Raw genomic sequence first — 19,416 nt, 5'->3', positions numbered from 1 at the left:
AATGTGTGTCTGTATGCTAACTTCCACAACTGCCCCTATATGTTAGACTTTGCAGGTACGTTTCGTTCTAAATAGTTACTCAGTGCTGCACAGGTTGAACACGTGTTAGTATAGCAACTCAAACGATTTATCAGATAATAAAGAGAATGACTAGGAGTTTACAGTGTCTGTTCTCATTCCTGTTTGCATGTTGCTGGGTATTACTGATGGCAACAACATCTCTGCAAATTCACATTCAGTCCTACTGGTGCCAAGATTGGGCAAGAGCATTACTTCACCCTTACACATGACTTCTTCTTCCTATAATTTGTGACCTCTATAATTTAATTTGATGAAAGAAGATTTATTGAGCATCTACTATGTGTGAAGAACTGCTGCACCGATAGGTGACTAAAACAGTCCTTGCCCTCCTGGAGGTCACTATCTAACGGGACAGTTAGATAACGGACCATAAACTATAAGGCAAATCTGACAGAGAAATGCTATGGGGGGGGGGGGGCGGTGCACCAGGGAAAAAATGATGCACCCCCATGGGATGCACTTGAGAAGACTTCATAAGAATGATGAGTAGGATTTCTGAGCCTTGGTGAATGAGTAGGATTTCTCAACATGGAGAAAGGATACCATATATTTCTCTACATACAGTAACGCTATGGTAAACAGATCAGGTTTAAAGGACACATGTTCAGGAAAAGGAGATCACCCAGAGTGGTTTGAATGTGGGATAAGTTGTGGTAAGTGGAAAAGGCGGCAAGGCCAGCGTGTCAAGACCTTTGAGTGCTCTTATTAAAGAGCTTATAATGCGGATCTTCGGTGGCCTATGATTAAAGCATTCTCATGATCATAATTATTCTAGACATATCACTCTGGCTTCTGGATCCTGACAAAATGGCAATGCATTTTAGGCTACTGGTATTTCCCTCAACCCAGCTTTGGGAGTGCCTCAGAAATGGGGCAGTTGTTACATCTGGGTATCTAATGCAATAACTATGAGCAGCCTCTAGCAGTTCAGCAAATAGTTGGGTTCCAGGATATTTGTGTCTGTGACTACAGTTTACAGGGGAAGAGGAAAGATGCCACGGTGGGGGGGAGCTTTTATCTTGGAATCTTTTCCTTCCTCATATTTTCATGGGTAGATTGTTGTCTACCCCAGCTCCACTACAAGACAAAACAGAATTATTAGTCTTGCATCAACAGAAGATGGAGTTTGTGCCTACATTAGGGCAGGCTTAACCCATGGGGATAGGAAGGAGATAATAGGTGCAGACAGGCCCACATTCCCTCTAAGAACAGGAGCTGCATAACTCAACAGAGTGTTGGAGGTCTTGGCCAATGTGATAAGACATGAAGAAGAAGCAACAGGTGTAAGGATTTGAAAGGAAGTGACAAAACTGTCATTATTTATAGGTGATCTGATTGCCTACATGGAAAATCTCACAGAATTAATAGAAAAACTTTTAGAACTACTACTTATTATCTGACAGGATGTCAGGAACAAGACCTCCTACAAAAATCAGTAGCATTCTTCTAACCAGCAATATTCAACCAGAAAATGCAATAGAAAATGACACCTTTCATAAGAGCAACAACACTATAAAGTACCTAAAAATAAACTTAATATATCTGGAGAAAACCACATAACCAGAGAAAACCATACTTTGAAAAGTTACATGCACCCCAATATTCATTGCAGCACTATTTACAATAGCCAAGGGACTTCCCCGGTGGTGCACTGGTTAAGAATGCACCTGCCAATGGAGGGGACACGGGTTCGATCCCTGGGCCTGGAAGACCCCACATGCCGCAGAGCAACCAAGCCCGTGCACCACAACTACTAAGCCTGTGTTCTAGAGCCCCTGTGCCACAACTACTGAGCCTGTACACCACAACTACTAAAGCCCATGTGCCTAGAGCCCATGCTCCACAACAAGAGAAGCCACTGCACTGAGAAGCCCACACACCACAACAAAGAGTAGCCCCCACTTGCCACAACTAGAGAAAAAGCCCACACACAGCAACGAAGACCCAATGCAGCCAAAAATTAAAAATAAATAAATAAATAAATAAACTTACTTAAAAAGAAAAACAATAGCCAAGACATGGAAGCAACCTAAATGCCCATCAATAGATGAATGGATAAAGAAGATATGGTACATATATACAATGGAATATTACTCAGCCATAAGAAAGAATGAAATAATGCCATTTGCAGTGACATGGGTGGATCTAGAGATTATCATACCAAGTGAAGTAAGTCAGAGAAAGACAAATATCACATGATATCACTTATATGTGCAATCTAAAAAAATGATACAAATGAACTTATTTATAAAACAGAAACAGACTCACAGGCTTAGAAAACAAACTTATGGTTACCAAAGGGGAAAGGTGGGGGGGGGGTATAAATTAAGAGGTTGGGATTAACATATGCACACTACTATATGTAAAATAAGTAATCAACAGTGACCTACTGTATAGCACAGGGAACACTACTCCATTCTCTGTAACAATCTAAATGGGAAAAGAATCTAAAAACGAATAGATATATGTATATGTATAACTAAATCACTTTGCTTTTCACCTGAAACTAACACAACACTGTAAATCAACTATACTCCTGTATAAAAGAAAAACAAACAAACAAAAAAACTATAAAGTACCTAAAAATTAACTTAGAAAGCTCTAATTTTGGAGACAAATGTAAAACTATTAAAGGATATAAGACCTGAATAAGCAAAGAGGTATGCCATGGTGGCAGGCAAGACCCCTTGACATGTAAAGATATCAATTCTCTCAAAGTTAATCTAAACATTCAAGGCAATTTCAATACATTTCCAACAAATATTTTGAGAATGAAAAAGCATATTCAAAAATTTACATGGAAGAATAAAACCAAAGTCCGCAATTATTTGAGTCAATTTTGAGAAAACAGCAAAGAGAAAAAACTTGCCCCTCTCTGTTCCAATGCCATATAATAAAACCCCACAGCACTGGTGCAAAAACATGTCAACAGACCAAGGGCCAGGAAGTGCTCAGAAGCGTGTAAGTGCGTGTTTATGCGTTCGGATGTGAGGGTACCTGATGTATGGAAAAGAACACACCACAAATCAATGGGGACAGGATAGGTTGCTTAGGAGATGGTGCAGGGGAAACTGGTTCACTAAATGGAAGAAAACTAAGTTGAATCCCTAACACCATAAACAAAAGCGAACTTTGGAGGCATTAAAGATATGAACGTGAAAGGCAACCCTACAAAACAAAAAATAGAAATATTTATAGGAGAACACATTTATGATCTTAAAAGTGGGGAAGGATTTAAAAAAAAAAAAACCAAGACCTAAAAAGTGCAGCCCTAGGCCAAAGAAAAAACTGAGGGATTTGACTATTTTAAAATTAATGATAAAGAGGGGTATCATTATCAAAATCAACTGATGGGTGAAAAACTGAGAAAAATGCGTGACACTTTTAAAACCAGCCAGGGATTATTACCTAGAACATGCAAGAGAGTCCTACGATCAATCAGAAAAAGATAGAGAACCCCGTAGAGCGATGGGCCAAGACCATGAATATGTGACTCACACAAGAAAATCCACCAGCTTTGCTCCACCCCACTAGCTATCAGACAAATGCTCACCCTCACTAGATAATAGATAAATGAAAATTAAAACAATAGAAAGATATCCCTTCTTACCCATGAGGTTGGCAAAAATTAGGAGATTGGAAAATATGAAACTCTGGCAAGGCTGTAGGGAAGCAGAAACTCTTCTGCTCATCTGGTGGGAAAGTAGACTGGGACATGTCACAGATAAACAAAGCCAGACACTGGTTAAAGCGGTGAAGACAGGCTTAATTCAGGGACTATTGCAACAGGGAAAAAGAGTCCAGAGGGAACTGAACTCAACTTCCCCAAACAAAAGGCTGGATGTGCTAAGAGAAGGGTATCAAGGGGCGGTAAGAGCGGTTAGTCCATGTGACTAGGCCCCCTGGATTTGTCAACTGCTGCTCACCCAGGGGAAAAACAAGCTTCTCCCATCTTTATGACAGGAGGCAGTGGTACAAGTTGAAGCAAGGTGCCCTACAGGAGGAAGAAAACGGAAGGGATAGGGATAAAGACGGGAAAAGAGAAAACAAGAGTAGCTCCTTAAACAGCTGAATGATGAGTGAGCCATCAAACCCACTCACCGCAGTTCAGCCAGAAAGGGAACGAGGGAAGGAGAGAGGATGGGGGGAGAAACAGAAAGAGTCACTCTTGCAGGGTGGACGGAGCAGGAGAGGCCAGGGCAGGAGAGGCCAGGGGAGAGCTGATGGGGCAGAGAAGGTGCAGATAGTGGTCGGAAGTAGAGCAGCGGCAATGGAAACAAAAACAATCAGTGTTGATCAAGGACCCACGATGTACAGGCACTGCTGGGTCCTTTCATTGTGTTTGGGATCCCAGAAATTCCCTGAAGGTGGAAACATTTACAATGGACAATATACTGAATGTGGGCTGGAGTCCAAGTCGACCCCCAAAGTTTCTAATTTGGGCACCTGGGAGGATGATGGTGCCACTGACTCACCTAAGAAATAAGATGGGAAACAAACCTTCGTGGCATTGGAGCTCCCAACCCATCACTTTGAAAATCAAGATTCTGGGCTTCCTAGGTGGCGCAGTGGTTAGGAATCCGCCTGCCAATGCAGGGGACACGGGTTTGATCCCTGCTCCGGGAGGATCCCACATGCCGAGGAGCAGCTGAGCCCGTGCGCCACAACTATTGAGCCTGTGCTCTAGAGCCTGTGAGCCACAACTATTGAGCCCACGTGCTGCAACTACTGAAGCCCACGCGCCTAGAGCCCAAGCTCCACAACAAGAGAGGCCACAATGAGGGGCCCACGCACCACGACGAAGAGTGGCCCCCACTCACCGCAACTAAAGAGAGCCCATGCACAGCAAAAAAGACCCAACACAGCCAATAAAATAAATAAATAAATTTATTTTAAAAAAAAATCAAGATTCTAAGAAGGCATCCCTACTTCCGGGGAAGAAAAGTGACATTCATTGTGCTGTTAATAATAACTGGTGTTTTCAGAACAACAAAAAATGTGAGTGCTTATTGGCACATTGGATACTATGCTTAAGATGTTTACACCCATGAACTCATTCACAACCCTCTAAAACAGAGACTATTATTAGCTCTATTTTATTGATTAGAAAACTGAAGTTAAGTTCTTGGCCAAGGTCACAGAGCTTCTACAAACCTACATCTGATTCCGAGCCCTACTATGTATTAGATACCACACCACAGGCTTAATTTTCATGTAATTTTCACAAGTTTTCTGCATGAGATATTGTCTCCATCTCACAAATAAGGAAAGTGAGACTCAGAGCACTTAGATGACAGGTCCAACCTCTCTCAGCTAGTAAGTGGTAGAGCGCGATGCAGACCCAAAGTTTGGGCTCTTTTCACAATATACACCTGCACATCTCTCTGTGCTACTGCTCATATGATTCCTCAGGCTACCATTTCAAATTATACCTACAGATCAAAAGAGTCTAAAGAGAGGTCTTAACCTGTTGCAGTGTATGGACCTTGTTTGGAGCCCATTTCAAATGAATGGTGAGTCAAACCACCAAGAAGACAATAAGGAAAATGTGATGTTGAGAAATTATTTGATTTTCGTGAGTAATGGTAACATCATGATTATGTTTTAAAGAAGGGAGACTTGGAAGGGGAAAAAAAAACTATGCACATACAACATGGATAAATCTCAAGAGGATTATGCTAAGTAAAAGCCACCACACATAAAAGACATATTGTATGACCCCCCACAGATAAAATCCTTAAAAGGTTTAAATAATCTATAGTGACAGAAAGCAGCTCACTGGTGCTTGGAGGGGGATGGGGGTGGGGCAGTACTACAGCCTGAGGAATTGGAAAGGGGCACAAGAAATCTTAGGGGTATTAGACATTTTTTTTAAAGTAGATTTTTACAAAAAATTTTTTAAATTATTTTTATTTATTTATTTTTGGCACGTTGGGTCTTCGTTGCTGTGCGAGGGCTTCCTCTAGTTGTGGCGAGCAGGGGCTATTCTTTGTTGCAGTGTGCGGGCTCTAGGTGTGTGGGCTTCAGTAGTTGCAGCACGTGGGCTCAGTAGTTCTGGCTCTAGAATGCAGGCTCAGTCGTTGTGGTGTGTGGGCTTAGTTGCTCTGCAGCATGTGGGATCTTCCCGGACCAGGGATCGAACCCGTGTCCCCTGCATTGGCAGGCAGATTCTTAACCACAGTGCCACCAGGGAAGTCCCTAGAAATGTTCTTTATCTTAACTGTGATGATGGTTTCATGGATATACACATTATGTCAAAGCTTCTCAAATTAGACACTTTAATATGTACAGTTTACTGTATGTCAAGTATACCTCAGTAAAGCTGTTGAAAATTTTTTAAATTATTTTTTAAAGGGAGTCCTTTCTTTTTTTAATTTTTAATTTTATTTATTTGTTTATTTTATTTATTGGCTGCACTGGGTCTTCGTTGCTGCACACAGGCTTTCTCTAGTTGTGGAGAGCGGGGGCTACTCTTCATTGTGGTGCGTGGGCTCCTCATTGAGGTGACTTCTCTTGTTGCGGAGCATGGGCTCCAGACGTGCGGGCTTCGGTAGTTGCAGCACTCAGGCTCAGTAGTTGTGGCTTGTGGGCTCTAGAGCACAGGCTTAGTAGTTGTGGCACACGTGCTTACTTGATCCACAGCATGTGGGATCTTCCTGGACCAGGGCTCGAACCCGTGTCCCCTGCATTGGCAGGGGGATTCGTAACCACTGCGCAACCAGGGAAGCCCTAAAGGGAGTCCTTTTTAAAAGAGAAACATGTACAGATAAAATATACTATGGTTCTCAAAGTGTGGCCTCTGGATCTGCAGTTTCCAGTATCACCTGGAAACTTGTTAGAAATATAAATTTTTAGCCCCACCCCAGACCTGCTGAATCAGAAACTCTTGGGGTGGGGCTCAGCAGTCTGTTTTGACAAGCCCCACAGGGTATTCTGAGGCTTACTCAAGTTTGACAACCACTGAAATAATGTGATGTCTTGAATTTGTTTCAAAATAACCCAGGTAAGGGGTGATGCGTTGGTGGGGGTACAGATGAAACACAGTGGGTCATGAGTTGATGGTTGCTGGAGCTGGGGAATGGCTACATAGGGGTTCATTATAACTACACTCTCTACTTATATATATATATATATTTGTAAGTTTCCCATAATAAAAAGCTTTCAAAAATCCAAGTGTTTTTTCACAGTGCCACTTCACTGCTCTCCCCTCATTCCTCTTGGTCCTTTCCTTTCCAGCTCTCCTCCATCTGGAACATTCCCTCCTGGCCTCAGACTGGGCGCTCTCCTTTTCCTCCTCATTTGCCTCAAGTTTTTCCAACCTTCGGGGCTCCTTCCGCTCTTGCCCTCTCTCCTTGTCCTTCCTGCTAACATTTTGAAGTGACCCGTCCCTTATCATCAGTCACCATTTTTCTCCTCTCAAAGTTCTTTTGCTCACTCTACTTTCGGTTCATTCCCTGTTTGCAGAACCAGATTTCTCGGAGGCATTGAGGACCGTCTGTTCCCCAAAACCTTTTCTCTGCACTTGCCACGTGTGATCTTTCTGCTGCTTTCATTGGCATCATTGATACCCTCTTCTCCTGAGATGGTCTGTAACTTTTCTTTCTCTTAGAAAAAGAAGATATTTGCCTCTTTCAATTTTTAAAAAATTTAACTTGTTTAGTTTTTTGTTGTTGTTCAAAACTTTTTTGAAGTTATTTTTAATTTTTTTATGTGGGTGCGTCAGGTTTTAGTTGCAGCACACAGAATCTTTGTTGCAGTGCAAAGGCTTCTCTGTAGTTGTGGCTTGTGGGCTCAGTAGTTGTGGCAGGGCTTATTCCCCCACAGCATATGGGATCTTACTCCCCTGACCAGGGATCAAACCTGTGTTTCCTGCATTGGAAGGCAGATTTTTAACCACTGGACCACCAGAGCAGTCACATGTTTGACTGCTTTAATGTGTAACAGAATTGCTGATTAAAAAACCCAAACAATACAGAAGTGTAACAAGTAAAACTGTTAGTTTGTTTCCTGGGACACTATCTTTATAGTTTACCTCCTACTGCCTTCGTGGATCTCTCTGCAATATCTGAATTCATTCCTGCTGGTCTCTGCCTCAGGTTCCCCAGGACAGCACTCACTCTATGGAGCTGTAAGACCGCTGTCCACTGACTCTTCAGGCTGAAGGATGGAGAAAGTTCAAGGGGAAGGAGTAGATGAGATAGAGAAGAAGAGAGCAAAGGCGGAACCAGAGTGAGTACAAGGAGCGTGGTTAGCAGCCACCTGGAAGTGAGAAAAGGGATGAACTGTCCCACGTGGACGTCCAGCTCTGACAGCTCCCCAAGTCTTTCCCTTCACTGACGGTCCCTGGTCTTCGGCATGGCCTTTGGGGCTCTTTGACAAGGGATAAAACATCATTCAGCATGTACAGTTAGAATGAAGGCTCACTGTCATGCACCGTGGCCGCCTCTGCCCTCAGCTGTGAACGTGGACCCATCCTAGGGGCTCGCGTCCCTCACACAGACAGCACTGTGTGTGCATTCACTTCGTCTTGCCGTCCCCCAAACCATCAAGCTTTGGACTTACTGACAACCTACCCAATGTCATGTTTATCTGAGATCGTCAAATTGTATTGTTACTGCTCTCCAAGGAGTTTCCTGATCTTCTTGAGGAAGTTGTTCAAGAAACTTGACTCCCTTTTATAAATCGCGAGTCTTCTCAGGCTTCATGACTTAGTGAAACTTGCCTTAAGATGTGGTTGATGTTAAAATATTTTTTAAGAATATGCAGCAATGTGGAAAAATCCTTATGACCCACTGTTAGTTTCCAAAAAAGTAGTATACAAAATACTGTATATTTACTTGGTAGTAACTTGGTAAATATTTTTTTGTTGACACGAACCAGAACAAAAATGGAACATACAAGAATGGAGTTATTGTCAGGTAAAATAGAGTAACGGGCAATTCTTTGCCTTTACGAATTCCCCCTAAATAGCTTTGTATGCAAAAATCCTTTGGCTGAGATGTTTCCCTGTTCTAGTTCAATGTTTAAAGTTGAGTTTCTCAGAACTTTAAAGGGAAGGGGGGAAGGGCACGATAGGGGTAGGAGTTTGAGTCACAAATGTAGTACTGTATAAAATAAATAAGCTTTAAAAAATAAATAAAAAAATAACATAAATAAGCGGCAAAGATATATTGTACAGCACAGGGAATATAGCCAGTATTTTATAACAACTTCAAATGGAGTACTGAATTACTGTGTTATACACCTGAAACTAATGTAATATTGTAACTCAACTATACTTCAATTTTAAAAAAAAGTGTTCCGCTTGCAGTCTTGGGTGTCATGTTTTGTACAGCATCAGGCTCTCTGTATTGAGACTTCACAAGACCACCCTGTTGCTCAGCCCCAGCTGAGGGCCATTTTTCACTTCCCTGCATCTCCGCTTTTGTCTGGACAACGGCTACGAGTTAGAACTCTTCCTTCTATAAATTTTGTCTGCTCTCTTCCCCACTTCTTACCTTTTCTTTTCTGCTGACAGCCAGTTATGAGACCTATTATGACGGATTTCTCTTATTCATGATCTCTGAATTGATTTCTCTCTTATGAACGGGGCCTGTGTCAACTTGTTCATTCTCTCAGAGGTAGAATAAGCCCAGGGATCCTTCTTATAACAGGAGCGTCTGATGCCTCCACTAAGAACAAACAGCCAACTCAATAGTTACAGGCATTGGTATACTTTGTAATTTTGGAGTATAGTGTCCTTCCTAAACATCTCAAAAGAATTTTACAAATTCTCGCTGGAATTAAGTACCGCAGTCTTTATGAGAAAAATGGAATGACTGAGGTATTGGAGGTATTTCCCCATCCCATCCCCCCAGAGGAAACCGAATCTGAAGAGCGAGCCCAAGTCTCTGAGTTTTAATTTTCTGATTCTTTGAACATCCTTTAAGGACACTCTGTATCTTATTTCTGCCACCCACAAAACCCTGTCGAGTAGAGAAAACAGATGTGTATTATCAAAGAGAAGTTTTGCATATTCGTGTTAAAGAAAACTAGGATGCAAAGAGAAGTAACCTAGTTATAATTTATTCCACTACAGAGTGAGCCCCAAACTCTTTTTTCAAGGATGGGGAGTGGGATGGGCATGAAGAAGTTAGCTCCATATATGTGTATGTATAACTGAATCGCTTTGCTGTACACCTGAAACTAACACAATATTGTAAATCAACTATACTCCAGTATAAAACAAAAATTAAATTAAAAAAAAAGTTAGCTCTCTAGGTAAGATTTCTCTACTCATCTCAGTGGGCTGGCCACGCAGCCTCTCTGCAGGGAAGTGTCTCTCGTTCGCTGGCTGTGCTGCCTTGGGTGAGAGAACTATGAGCCCTTGGCTGCCTACCTGCGCTGATGGTCACCAGATACACCTGAGCCCTTTCTCAGAGCTTGAGAGGAGGCTGGATCCTTGCCAGAGCCGGCCTCTGGTCACAGAGGCAACTCAACCTGAGTGGTCTGCTGGGATGCTCTCTGGCCTTCACCTGTCCAGGCCATGAAGCGGGCAGTGTTACCTACACCAGGCTTCCAGCCTCCTGAGCTGTCTGTCAGGCACGGGAACAGAAACAAGGTGGCTCAGCTCTTGTGCAAAGTGCAGCTGGCCGAGCAGCAGAAGAATCACACCGCATGTCCCTAGCACTCTATAACCAGGGGAGATGAATGCAAACAGAAATGCAAGCATCTGGGGGTTGCTTGCCAGTTTTCTTTGAAAGGAACTGAAATGAGGGATCAGCTCATACATTCCTACAATTACAGGGAACTAGAGCATCTACGCAAGAGGAAATTGCCAGCTTATGCTAATAGTATGTGGCATCTCTGAGCTCAGGAATATCTCCCAATCCCAAGAGTCTAGTGACCGGGCATTTCCTGCGGTAAAGTGGTTCTTAGTCTACTGATTTAGAAGGCATCATTGCTTCAGTAGGGAGACTGGCTTGTTATGACAAAAGCTACTTTCTTTGAAAGGCCAAGGTGTAGAATTGTGGGGGAGAGTGATACTTGGAAATCACTCATTTTTTTTAGGGTTCACGGAATTTGGTGTGATTGCTCAAACCAGGGAAGCTGGTGGGGTTGCCCAAACTAGGCACTGTGGGGTGAAATAGCTCCCCTTCAGCCAGTCAAGATCTTTCTACAGCAGAGAACTATACTTACATAGTGCTTATTACGAGCCACTGTGCTAAGTCTTTCACAGGCCTAGCTCATTATACTTATTCCTCCCTACTGCTCTTTCGGGTACACTTACTCTATGGCCTTCATCTCTTTAAAAAGTAGGAAACTGAAACTCACAGAGGTTAAGTGGCTTGCTCAAGATCACACAGGAAGTGAGTGATGGAGCTGAGTTTCGAAGTCCAGGTTCATGTGATGCCAAAGCTCTTTCCCCTCTACCATTTGGCCTCCCTAACCATCAGTGGAAGTTGTCAGAATCGATATGAGGGCTCTTTCTGTTAGGTTGGCACCTGTGGGCTTGATGGAATGTGGCCTGTGACTGCACTTTGGTTTAAAACACAGGGGTGAGAGAGGACAGTGCTTCAGACTGAGAACAAGAAGAACGGGATCCGGACCAAACCTCTGAGGTTAGAGGAGAGTGGATCCAACCAGCAGGTGTGAAAGGAGAGATGGATGTGAGAAACCTTAAGCTATTATAGTCTAATGATATCTCCTAAGCAGTCTTGGTGTCAGCTCACCATGGTTTTCAGAATAATTTACCTGCAAAGAGATAACATATATTGCCTCAAGGTTTATTTTCACTTAAACTGTCATTTTCCCTGTGCATAGGATTTTGGCTTAGTGTCATTTTTTATCAATCATGCAGAGTCATTTATAAAAGTCCCAGTGACATGCCATCATTCCCTACTCAACGCAAGAAGCAGTTGGAGTCCATGGACAAGTAATTGGACCAGAGTCACCAGTTACCATGGTAACTGGTGGCAGGGGCTGGGTAAGAACTTACAGTCCCTGGTTGGAATCCAGATTTCATTTTCTTATGTCAGTAAACCAAGACTGAGATTAAGATAACTTCCTTTCTTTTGTTTCAAGCCCACTCTCAGGAACATCTTGTGTGTGTCAAGTGCTTTTGTTTTCCAAATTACTTTTCCATATATGGTGTCATCCTACACCCACAACCCTGGGTGGGGTTAGACATTCTTATTCCAATTTACAGATAAGAAAACTGAGACATACACTGGGCTAGAGACTTGCTAAGGGCCCAGAGCTGGTTGCTGGCAGAGCCATGAATCTGACCTCTCCTGTGGGTCACGCTGCCCTCCACCTGATCCTGCTTGAAACTGAGCATGGTAGCTAGGGTTCATACAGAGGTTATGACTCTAAGCTACAGCTGCAGAGGTGGAGAAACAGATATGAAGAAAGTGACAAAAGTGACTATTTTCAGAGACCTGGACACTGGCACCAGGATCCATGGGTCTGTGCATGTCTTGACCTAGGGCTTCCCTCAGCCACTGCCCAGGCAAAGGGAACCCTTTGGCCTTTTCTTTCATTCTTCCTTCCCTCTCCCTCACCTTCCTTCCACACCCCCCTTTGCCTGGTCAAAGCAGAGCTCATTAATATAACAAAGAACTATAATACATGGTTGGGCTCTTGTTCTCCTTTGCTGGAGAACGTGTGGAATGGAAGCTCCGTGGTCTCAGGTTCTTTGTATCCCATTTGGGCAGAGGCTCTACGCGGTGATCCCAGTGCAGGGTCCCTCAGCACCCCTCCCCACGGCACTCGGGGAGAAGGACACAGCCATGTCCCGTGTGGAGCATTACGTTATTGCCAGAAGTGGCACACAGTGCCCCGGACCAACAAAAACACTCACAGCAAATCCACATCTCAGAGGGACCCGGAAATACAATGTCCCCATTTGAGGCATTTGTTAGGGCAGCCATGGAAAGCGTTTGCCTGGGCCTTGGAGACAGAGAATTATCTAGTTGACAATTCAGCCTCTGCTACTCAAGACTTGTGAATCTGTGCAAGGAAAGGATTTCACTTTTCCAAGCCTCAGGGGCCTCATCGGTAAAATGGCAAACGTAACACTACCCCCACAGGTTGTTATAAGAATAAAGTGCTGACCACAGTGTCTGGCAAGCAGTAGGCACTCAAATAAATGTTAGTTCTCCTCCCACAGGCCTTTTCTTTTGCCCTATCCAAAGGTGCACTCCTAATTGAGTGGCACTACTTGGAGAGTTAATTCTTACCATAAGAAATAAAAATCTCTATACTCTAACCCTTATGCCTGAAAGGCCAACGACTAGCTTGTGTAAAGGGCAAACACGGCCAGATGGCACCAGCTTTGAGAAAGAAGAGCCTAGTATTAGCTGTGCATTTGAAAGGTTTTAGGACGTCATAAAACCTACTCCTTCCATTGATGATGTCTTTCCTCACAGCCCCAGGACAGAGAGGGTCCCTTCTGGTTATACATCAACCTTCCATCAAGCTTATTATAATCATCATTACATAGTTATTTATGAGATTGTTTTATGTTTACACACTCTCCAAGAGCAAGGACTATGCCTAGCTCAGCGCCTGGCACATAAAGGGTGAATGAATGAACAGAAAAGTTTCCACCCACCTTATCTCATTCTAGCCATATATCAATTCTGTCAATGACCCAGGGGCCGGGATGACAATGTGCACTTCAGAGACGAGGATACTGAAGTTCAGAGAGGTGGCACCACTGTCAAGGCCATCCAGTTAGTGGTGGGGCAGGCACTTCAGTCCAGACTTCTTGACACCAAATCCAGTGTTGCTTTGCTCCACACTCCTCTGCCTTCTGACTCATCAGCCTCGCCCTCCTGTTGATCCAGATGGAGACATTTTAGAGAAGCTCTAAAAGGAGCCTTCCATCTGGGCATGTCTTTTGGTGGCCTGGTGCCACATTTTGAGCGCCGAAGGTCCACGTTCTACCTTAATCCATTGAGTAATGAGCCTTTTATTGGCTGACAACAGCCGTGTCTGCTGATGGCAAGGCAAATCCATACACGTTCAGTTACACAGGCCTCAGGATGCCTCTGGCAGGGAGGGTTCCCAGAGTTGGGGTCTAAAGCTGGTTAGGTTTGTGCTGTTTGCTGCGGGGTGGGAGGGAGAGGCTTGATATTCAGCTTCAATGTTTTAGAAGTTTGGTCATTCCATTCATTTCTGTTTGCTTTTTCTCCCTCTGTTACCCTAAGGTTAAAAAAATAATAATCACTCTTATAGGTCAATTACACCTCAAACAAACTCATAGAAAAAGAGTTCAGATTTCTGGTTACCAGAGGTGAGGACGTGGGGGAATTGGATGAAGGCAGTCAAAAGGTACAAATTTCCAGGTATAAGATAAATAAATACTAAGGATGTAATGTACAACACGATAAACCTAATTAACACTGCTGTACATTATGTATGACAATTGATAGAGTAAATCTTAAGAGTTGTCACAAGGGAAGAAGCTTTTCTTCTTCTTTTATTTTGTATGTAGACCAGATAATGGACGTTCACTAAATTTATTGTGCAAATCATTTCACAATGTATGCAAGTCAAATCATGCTGTACACCTTAAACTTATACAGTGCTATATATCAATTATATCTCAATAAAACTAGAAGGAAAAATCTCACCACTCAAAGCACTTAGGACAATTGGGTTGTTTATATTCTCAATTCTCTTTTAATTGCTATCCATTCTTTACTAATTAACCAGGTCTTTGATCTAGTTACGCAATAAACATCCTAAACCTCTCCTTTCTCTCCATCAAACCCAGTTCACAATATTCTAGTAAATCCACCCTCTTTTTAGACTTCTCCATCTCTGGGGATCCCTGGGGAATGCTTAGAGGTGCGTGCTCAAGGAGAAATTGGACTTACTGTTTAGCCAGACAGAATGGAGTGGGAGTAACAAAATGTGAGTTTGGCCCAGTTTCCCTTGAACTAGTGGTGAAATGTGGGGTGAGTGATTTCACCTCCATGGTGTGCATTTCTGAACCTGCAGTGGCTCCTCCCCAACCTCTTGTGTTCGTTTAGTACATTTCATCTTTTAAAGACCTTGATGACAAATCAGAGATGCAAATGTCTTAAGAACCACAGTGAAATGCTCACGCCCCACCCCAGAGGTGTGCCCCTTGATCAAGAGTTACAGGCAGAAAAGGTCACCCTTAAGCCTACCGTGGTCTGAAAGTGCTTGTAACAAGATTGTCTTTGTAACGACTTCCTTAAAAGACTTCAAAACCCTTTATTAACCCAAACAACAGCTGAGCAGATAGGGACAGAACAGTAGCACCCCTTGAAATGTGAGTGGCATGTGCTTCCTGGTGACTTTCAGCAGAAAAGCTGCTCTATCCCTCCCAAACTACCACGGACAAGTAGCTTCACTGGTCACTGAGGCTAGCCTGAGAGTCCACTTAGGCTGACGGTCAGCATAGACCAGAGAGGTGAGGGCTGGTCAGGCCACTATGGCCAAGAGAAGAGGGCAGGATGGTCCAGGTCACAAAACCAAGGGTCATGTACAAGGGCTGGAAGTGGGCACCCTTCAGCAGACCATGTGATCTGAGCAATACCTGCAGGCAGAAGGGAGCCAAGAGAATAGGCAGTCACAGAGCAGGAAGGAAACAGAGCCCAGCCCCGGAGCAGAGCAGACACGTTGAGAGGACCCAGGGAAGCCAGAAGCACAAATGACAAGGGTGGTGGTGGGAACAGCAAGCGGCAGTAACAGCATCAGGAAGATTTAGTGAGCACTGGGGGCAGGAAGTTCATAAGACCTCTGAGGGGGCTTCCCTGGCAGTCCAGTGGTTAAGACTCTGTGCTCCCAGTGCAGAGGGCACCGGTTCAATCCCTGGTCGGGGAACTAAGATCCCACATGCCATGTGGCGCAGCCAAAACAAAAAAAAGACCTTTAACAACTGAACATGGACTAAATATAAAGGTGATCAGAACCGCAAGTATATGACTAGATGTATGTATATATTTTAAGGAATACAGATATGTGAGGAACATGGGCAGAAATGAGCAACAAGTGATGATAATATGCGCTGAAAACAGAACTCAGACGCTGATCTAAGCCAAGATGCAAAATGCCTGGTACAGAGCCTTGCACCTAGTAGGTGCTCAATAAATAATGCAAGTCCCTTTCTTTCACTGCTACCTCAGAGAAGGGAACCGCCCCCCTTCCAGCTTCTAGAGAGCAGACTGATATGAACTAACATGAGCCTTGTCTATTTACCTGCTATGAGGAGAAAGTCTAATTAGTAAAACTGTTCTATTTTATTTTTTATTCTATTTATCTATCTGTCTATCTCACAGTGTACACCCCCCCCATTGTGCTATTTACCTGTTAATTTCTTTGCATATAAATTTCAAAGGTAAGACCTTATCAGGACGCACTGTACAGTCCACAGAAATTCTGAATTGGAAGGCAGCCCACCCCACCCCCCCGCCCCCCAGCTGTCTCGTCCAGTCCCTAAAGCGTGCCCAGTCCAGGCAGGCACACGATTGGGGTCCAGAAGGAGGCTCCCGCCCAGAAAGCGTTGTCCTCAGGGGGCTTCTCAGTAAACGGACCAAGGCCGTGGCCCCTGAGGAGAGTCCCTAGACGCACCCCTCCCGACCCGGCCGAGGCGGGCGGATCTCTCCCGCGCCTGCCCCGCGGCTCCCACGGAGCCCTGGGTTCCCAGGTGAGCCCCGGCCCGGAGGAGCGCGGAGAGCGGCTCAAGTCAGGGTGACAACTCACCTTGCAACTGGGGCGCCAGACCTCCTGTAGGCAGGGCGTTCTACCCCCCCCCCCCCCACCGCAACCCGATGACATCATGTGTTCGGGGCTGAATCGCTCCATAAAAGCAGCCCGCGGGGAGCCGGGAACCCAAAGACCAGAAGCGCTGGCCCTGGCGCCCCGGCTGCGCGCACGAGGTCCCGGTGCGCGCCCCGCCCGCCCCAGCGCCCCAGCCAGAGAGCCAGCGGGAGCCCAGCCGCCCGCAGCCCGCGTCCGCCTCCCGCCCCGAGGAGCCGCCCGAAGATGCCCCACCGCAGCCTGCACGCGGCCGCCGTCCTCCTGCTCGTGGTCTTAAAGGAACAGCCTTCCAGCCCAGCCCCACTCAACGGTAAACTTTCTACCTTTTCTTTCCTAACAGTCCAGAGCGCTCAGCCGCGCCTGGGCAGAAGGATTGCGCACAGGGCTTGTTAACGATAAAGTAAAATCATTTGCGGGGAGCGGGGAAGGACCTGCATGGTCTCAAATAGCACGTTTTTACAAAGGATTCTTCGTTTACCTTTGGAACGCAGGATCTGCTCCCGTTGGGAGGGCGCACGTTGTCTTCGCATTAAAATGTTTGTGTGTTTTCGGAGCACCTCCAGCTCTGGAGAGGTGGCTTGGGAATTTGCTCACCGGGGAGGAAAAATGACCGGGGTTTCAAATCCTGTGCCCTGATCCACGTGCAGATGGTGGAGGAGTGACTGGGGTGTTCTGAGCAGCCACTTTACCAGGGAGGGTTTGCACAGCGATTGGTGATTTTCTTTGGAGGAGACACTCTTTACCTTTAAGTTTTACCTCCAAGTCAAAAGATGATGCATCCGATCCTTAATCATTGTTTTTCTCCAGAAGGGCTATACTGCTCTGAAGGTACGCGTGTGTGTGTACGTGCCCTCAGACGAGCATACACACCTTATTTCTGTGTGTAATTAGGGCTTTGTACCCTGAAGGGCTGGAGGCTGGTGGTGCCCAGCCAGTAGCAGGAGGAGGTGGAGGCGCCTGAACTGTAGGCTCCGGTCTGGGCGGTGAGTTGCCAAGAGCAGCCAAGGTCGCAGCTTTTGCCTGCCCCTCACGGCTGGGGGAGCACTTTTCTAGGGGAGTAGATGGTGACGGATGGAAACTTCCCGAGTGATGGATGGTGGCTCCTGCCCTTGACACCGTTTGCCCCAAGTTGTACGGACATTTGTAGGTGCGATGATTCCTGGACCCAGGCTAGGTTGAAACATTTCTAGAAGGGCCCAAAATGCCTAGACTGGCTGACAGTCCATCCTCCCTGGCTGGGAGGTGGTGGGGGGAAATTGGTCCTGCTCAGCAGCCTGAAAGCTGGGGGCCCCTCCCCTCCGAGGTCATGGTGCCCATGGGGCAGGTCGGGGGGGCAGGGGGTGCCTGGCTGGCAGCAGCCTTGCCGTTCCTCTCCATTCAGCTCGAGTCCACTCGCGGGCATGATGTGCTTGGTAGTATCTTCCTCATCCGGTGGGGAAGAAGGTGAGTGGGAGAGCGGAGTTACATAAAAGTGGAAACTAATTTCTAAGACTGCAAACTCGGAAGAAAGCTGCACTGAGATCCCAAGTTTGACTTGAAATCTCCCTTTCAGCTCCAAGCTGCTCCAAGATGAGAAGCCCTTTACTGGCCCTCTTTCCCCAAAGCCTGTTACTCCCCTCACTCTGGGGGCAGCCCCTCCTCCCCCCTCTGCTTCTCTGATCCTCTGTACCCTCCTCTCCCGCTCTTCCTCCTCCTTGCCCTTCTCCCTTCCCCATTCTCCCAGTTGGGCTGGGGCAAGTTTTCAGTAAAAAAATCTGCTCTCACTGAGCAGCCAGCCTGCTTAGCCCTTGATTCTAAGAACACAGCTTGTATTCTGTTATTCCCCAGGCAGGTTGCTTGGCTTTTTAATTGCCTCAGGGGACAAGGTCAAAGCAAAACTCACTGAGGTGTACACTGTCAGTATTAACCCAAGATTGGGGGTGGAGGGGGGTTAAGCTGGGCCATGGGGTGAGCGTGTGGTCTGCCCTCTGCGTGGCGCACTTACACTCCCAGCTGCTGGCACGGGTGAATGTCAGGGTCAAGAAGGGAGGGGGCATTACAAGGTGAACTCAAGTGTCTTCCAGGCACAACCTAGAAATTCTCAGGTGCTCGTGGGGAAACATGTCAATGAACTCTGCAGCGCCCGCTTTGCCTGAGCCTGGCGTGGAGAGCTGGGCCGCTTTGGGCTGCCCGGATGTCGGTTAGTCAGGGAAGGTTCTAGCACCCAGGACAGGAAGCGGGCAGGGCCCCGAACCCCTCACCTGAATGTTTGTAAATATGTCCTCCGAAAACACCCAGGACTTCTCCTGGCCCAGTGTAAGCTGGATCTGCAGGTGCTAACAGGCATCCAGCTGGGCCTCCCGCGGCCCCACATAGAACAGATGACCTTCTTGGAAAGGGAACAGTGCTCTCAGGAAGCTGTGAGGTGCGGCCACAGGGGCCTTTGCCTGGCCTGCCTGTGGGATCAGTTTAATTCTGTGAAGACGCTTGCCCCTAAAGCTGGAGGTGGGAAACCAGAAGGGGCCATTTCCAAAAAGCAAAGGCACACACTTCCCTTATAAAGTCTTCCTGACTTCAGTG

General features: G+C 45.7%; 2 protein-coding genes across 9 annotated transcripts in view; one reads left to right on the top strand and one right to left on the bottom strand.

Annotated features, from left to right (window-relative positions):
* The window catches only part of USP3 (ubiquitin specific peptidase 3), a 237,012-nt gene extending 219,316 nt beyond the window's left edge, over window positions 1-17,696 (bottom strand). For 3 of the 5 annotated variants that reach the window (XM_057722740.1, XM_057722742.1, XM_057722739.1), the window contains exons 1-2: window positions 17,336-17,696; window positions 13,676-14,268 (exon numbers count right to left, since the gene is read on the bottom strand). Coding sequence is in view for 1 of the 5 variants with exons in the window: in XM_057722738.1 (XP_057578721.1) it covers window positions 17,336-17,387 (52 nt within the window). In the remaining 4 variants the exon portion in view is untranslated. The remainder of the gene's footprint in view (window positions 1-13,675; window positions 14,269-17,335) is intronic. The other 2 variants (XM_057722743.1, XM_057722738.1) reach the window with 2 other exon arrangements.
* CA12 (carbonic anhydrase 12) overlaps window positions 16,861-19,416 on the top strand; it is a 56,939-nt gene continuing 54,383 nt past the window's right edge. For 2 of the 4 annotated variants that reach the window (XM_057722746.1, XM_057722745.1), the window contains exon 1: window positions 16,861-17,167. In XM_057722746.1, coding sequence (XP_057578729.1) covers window positions 17,083-17,167 — 85 coding nt within the window. In that variant the 5' untranslated portion in view covers window positions 16,861-17,082. The remainder of the gene's footprint in view (window positions 17,168-19,416) is intronic. The other 2 variants (XM_057722747.1, XM_057722744.1) reach the window with 2 other exon arrangements.

This window comes from Hippopotamus amphibius, chromosome 2 (genome assembly GCF_030028045.1).
Source record: "Hippopotamus amphibius kiboko isolate mHipAmp2 chromosome 2, mHipAmp2.hap2, whole genome shotgun sequence".
NCBI lineage: Eukaryota > Metazoa > Chordata > Mammalia > Artiodactyla > Hippopotamidae > Hippopotamus > Hippopotamus amphibius.
The sequence above is the reverse complement of the archived record's forward strand: the minus strand, read 5'-3'. Positions and strand labels throughout refer to the sequence as shown.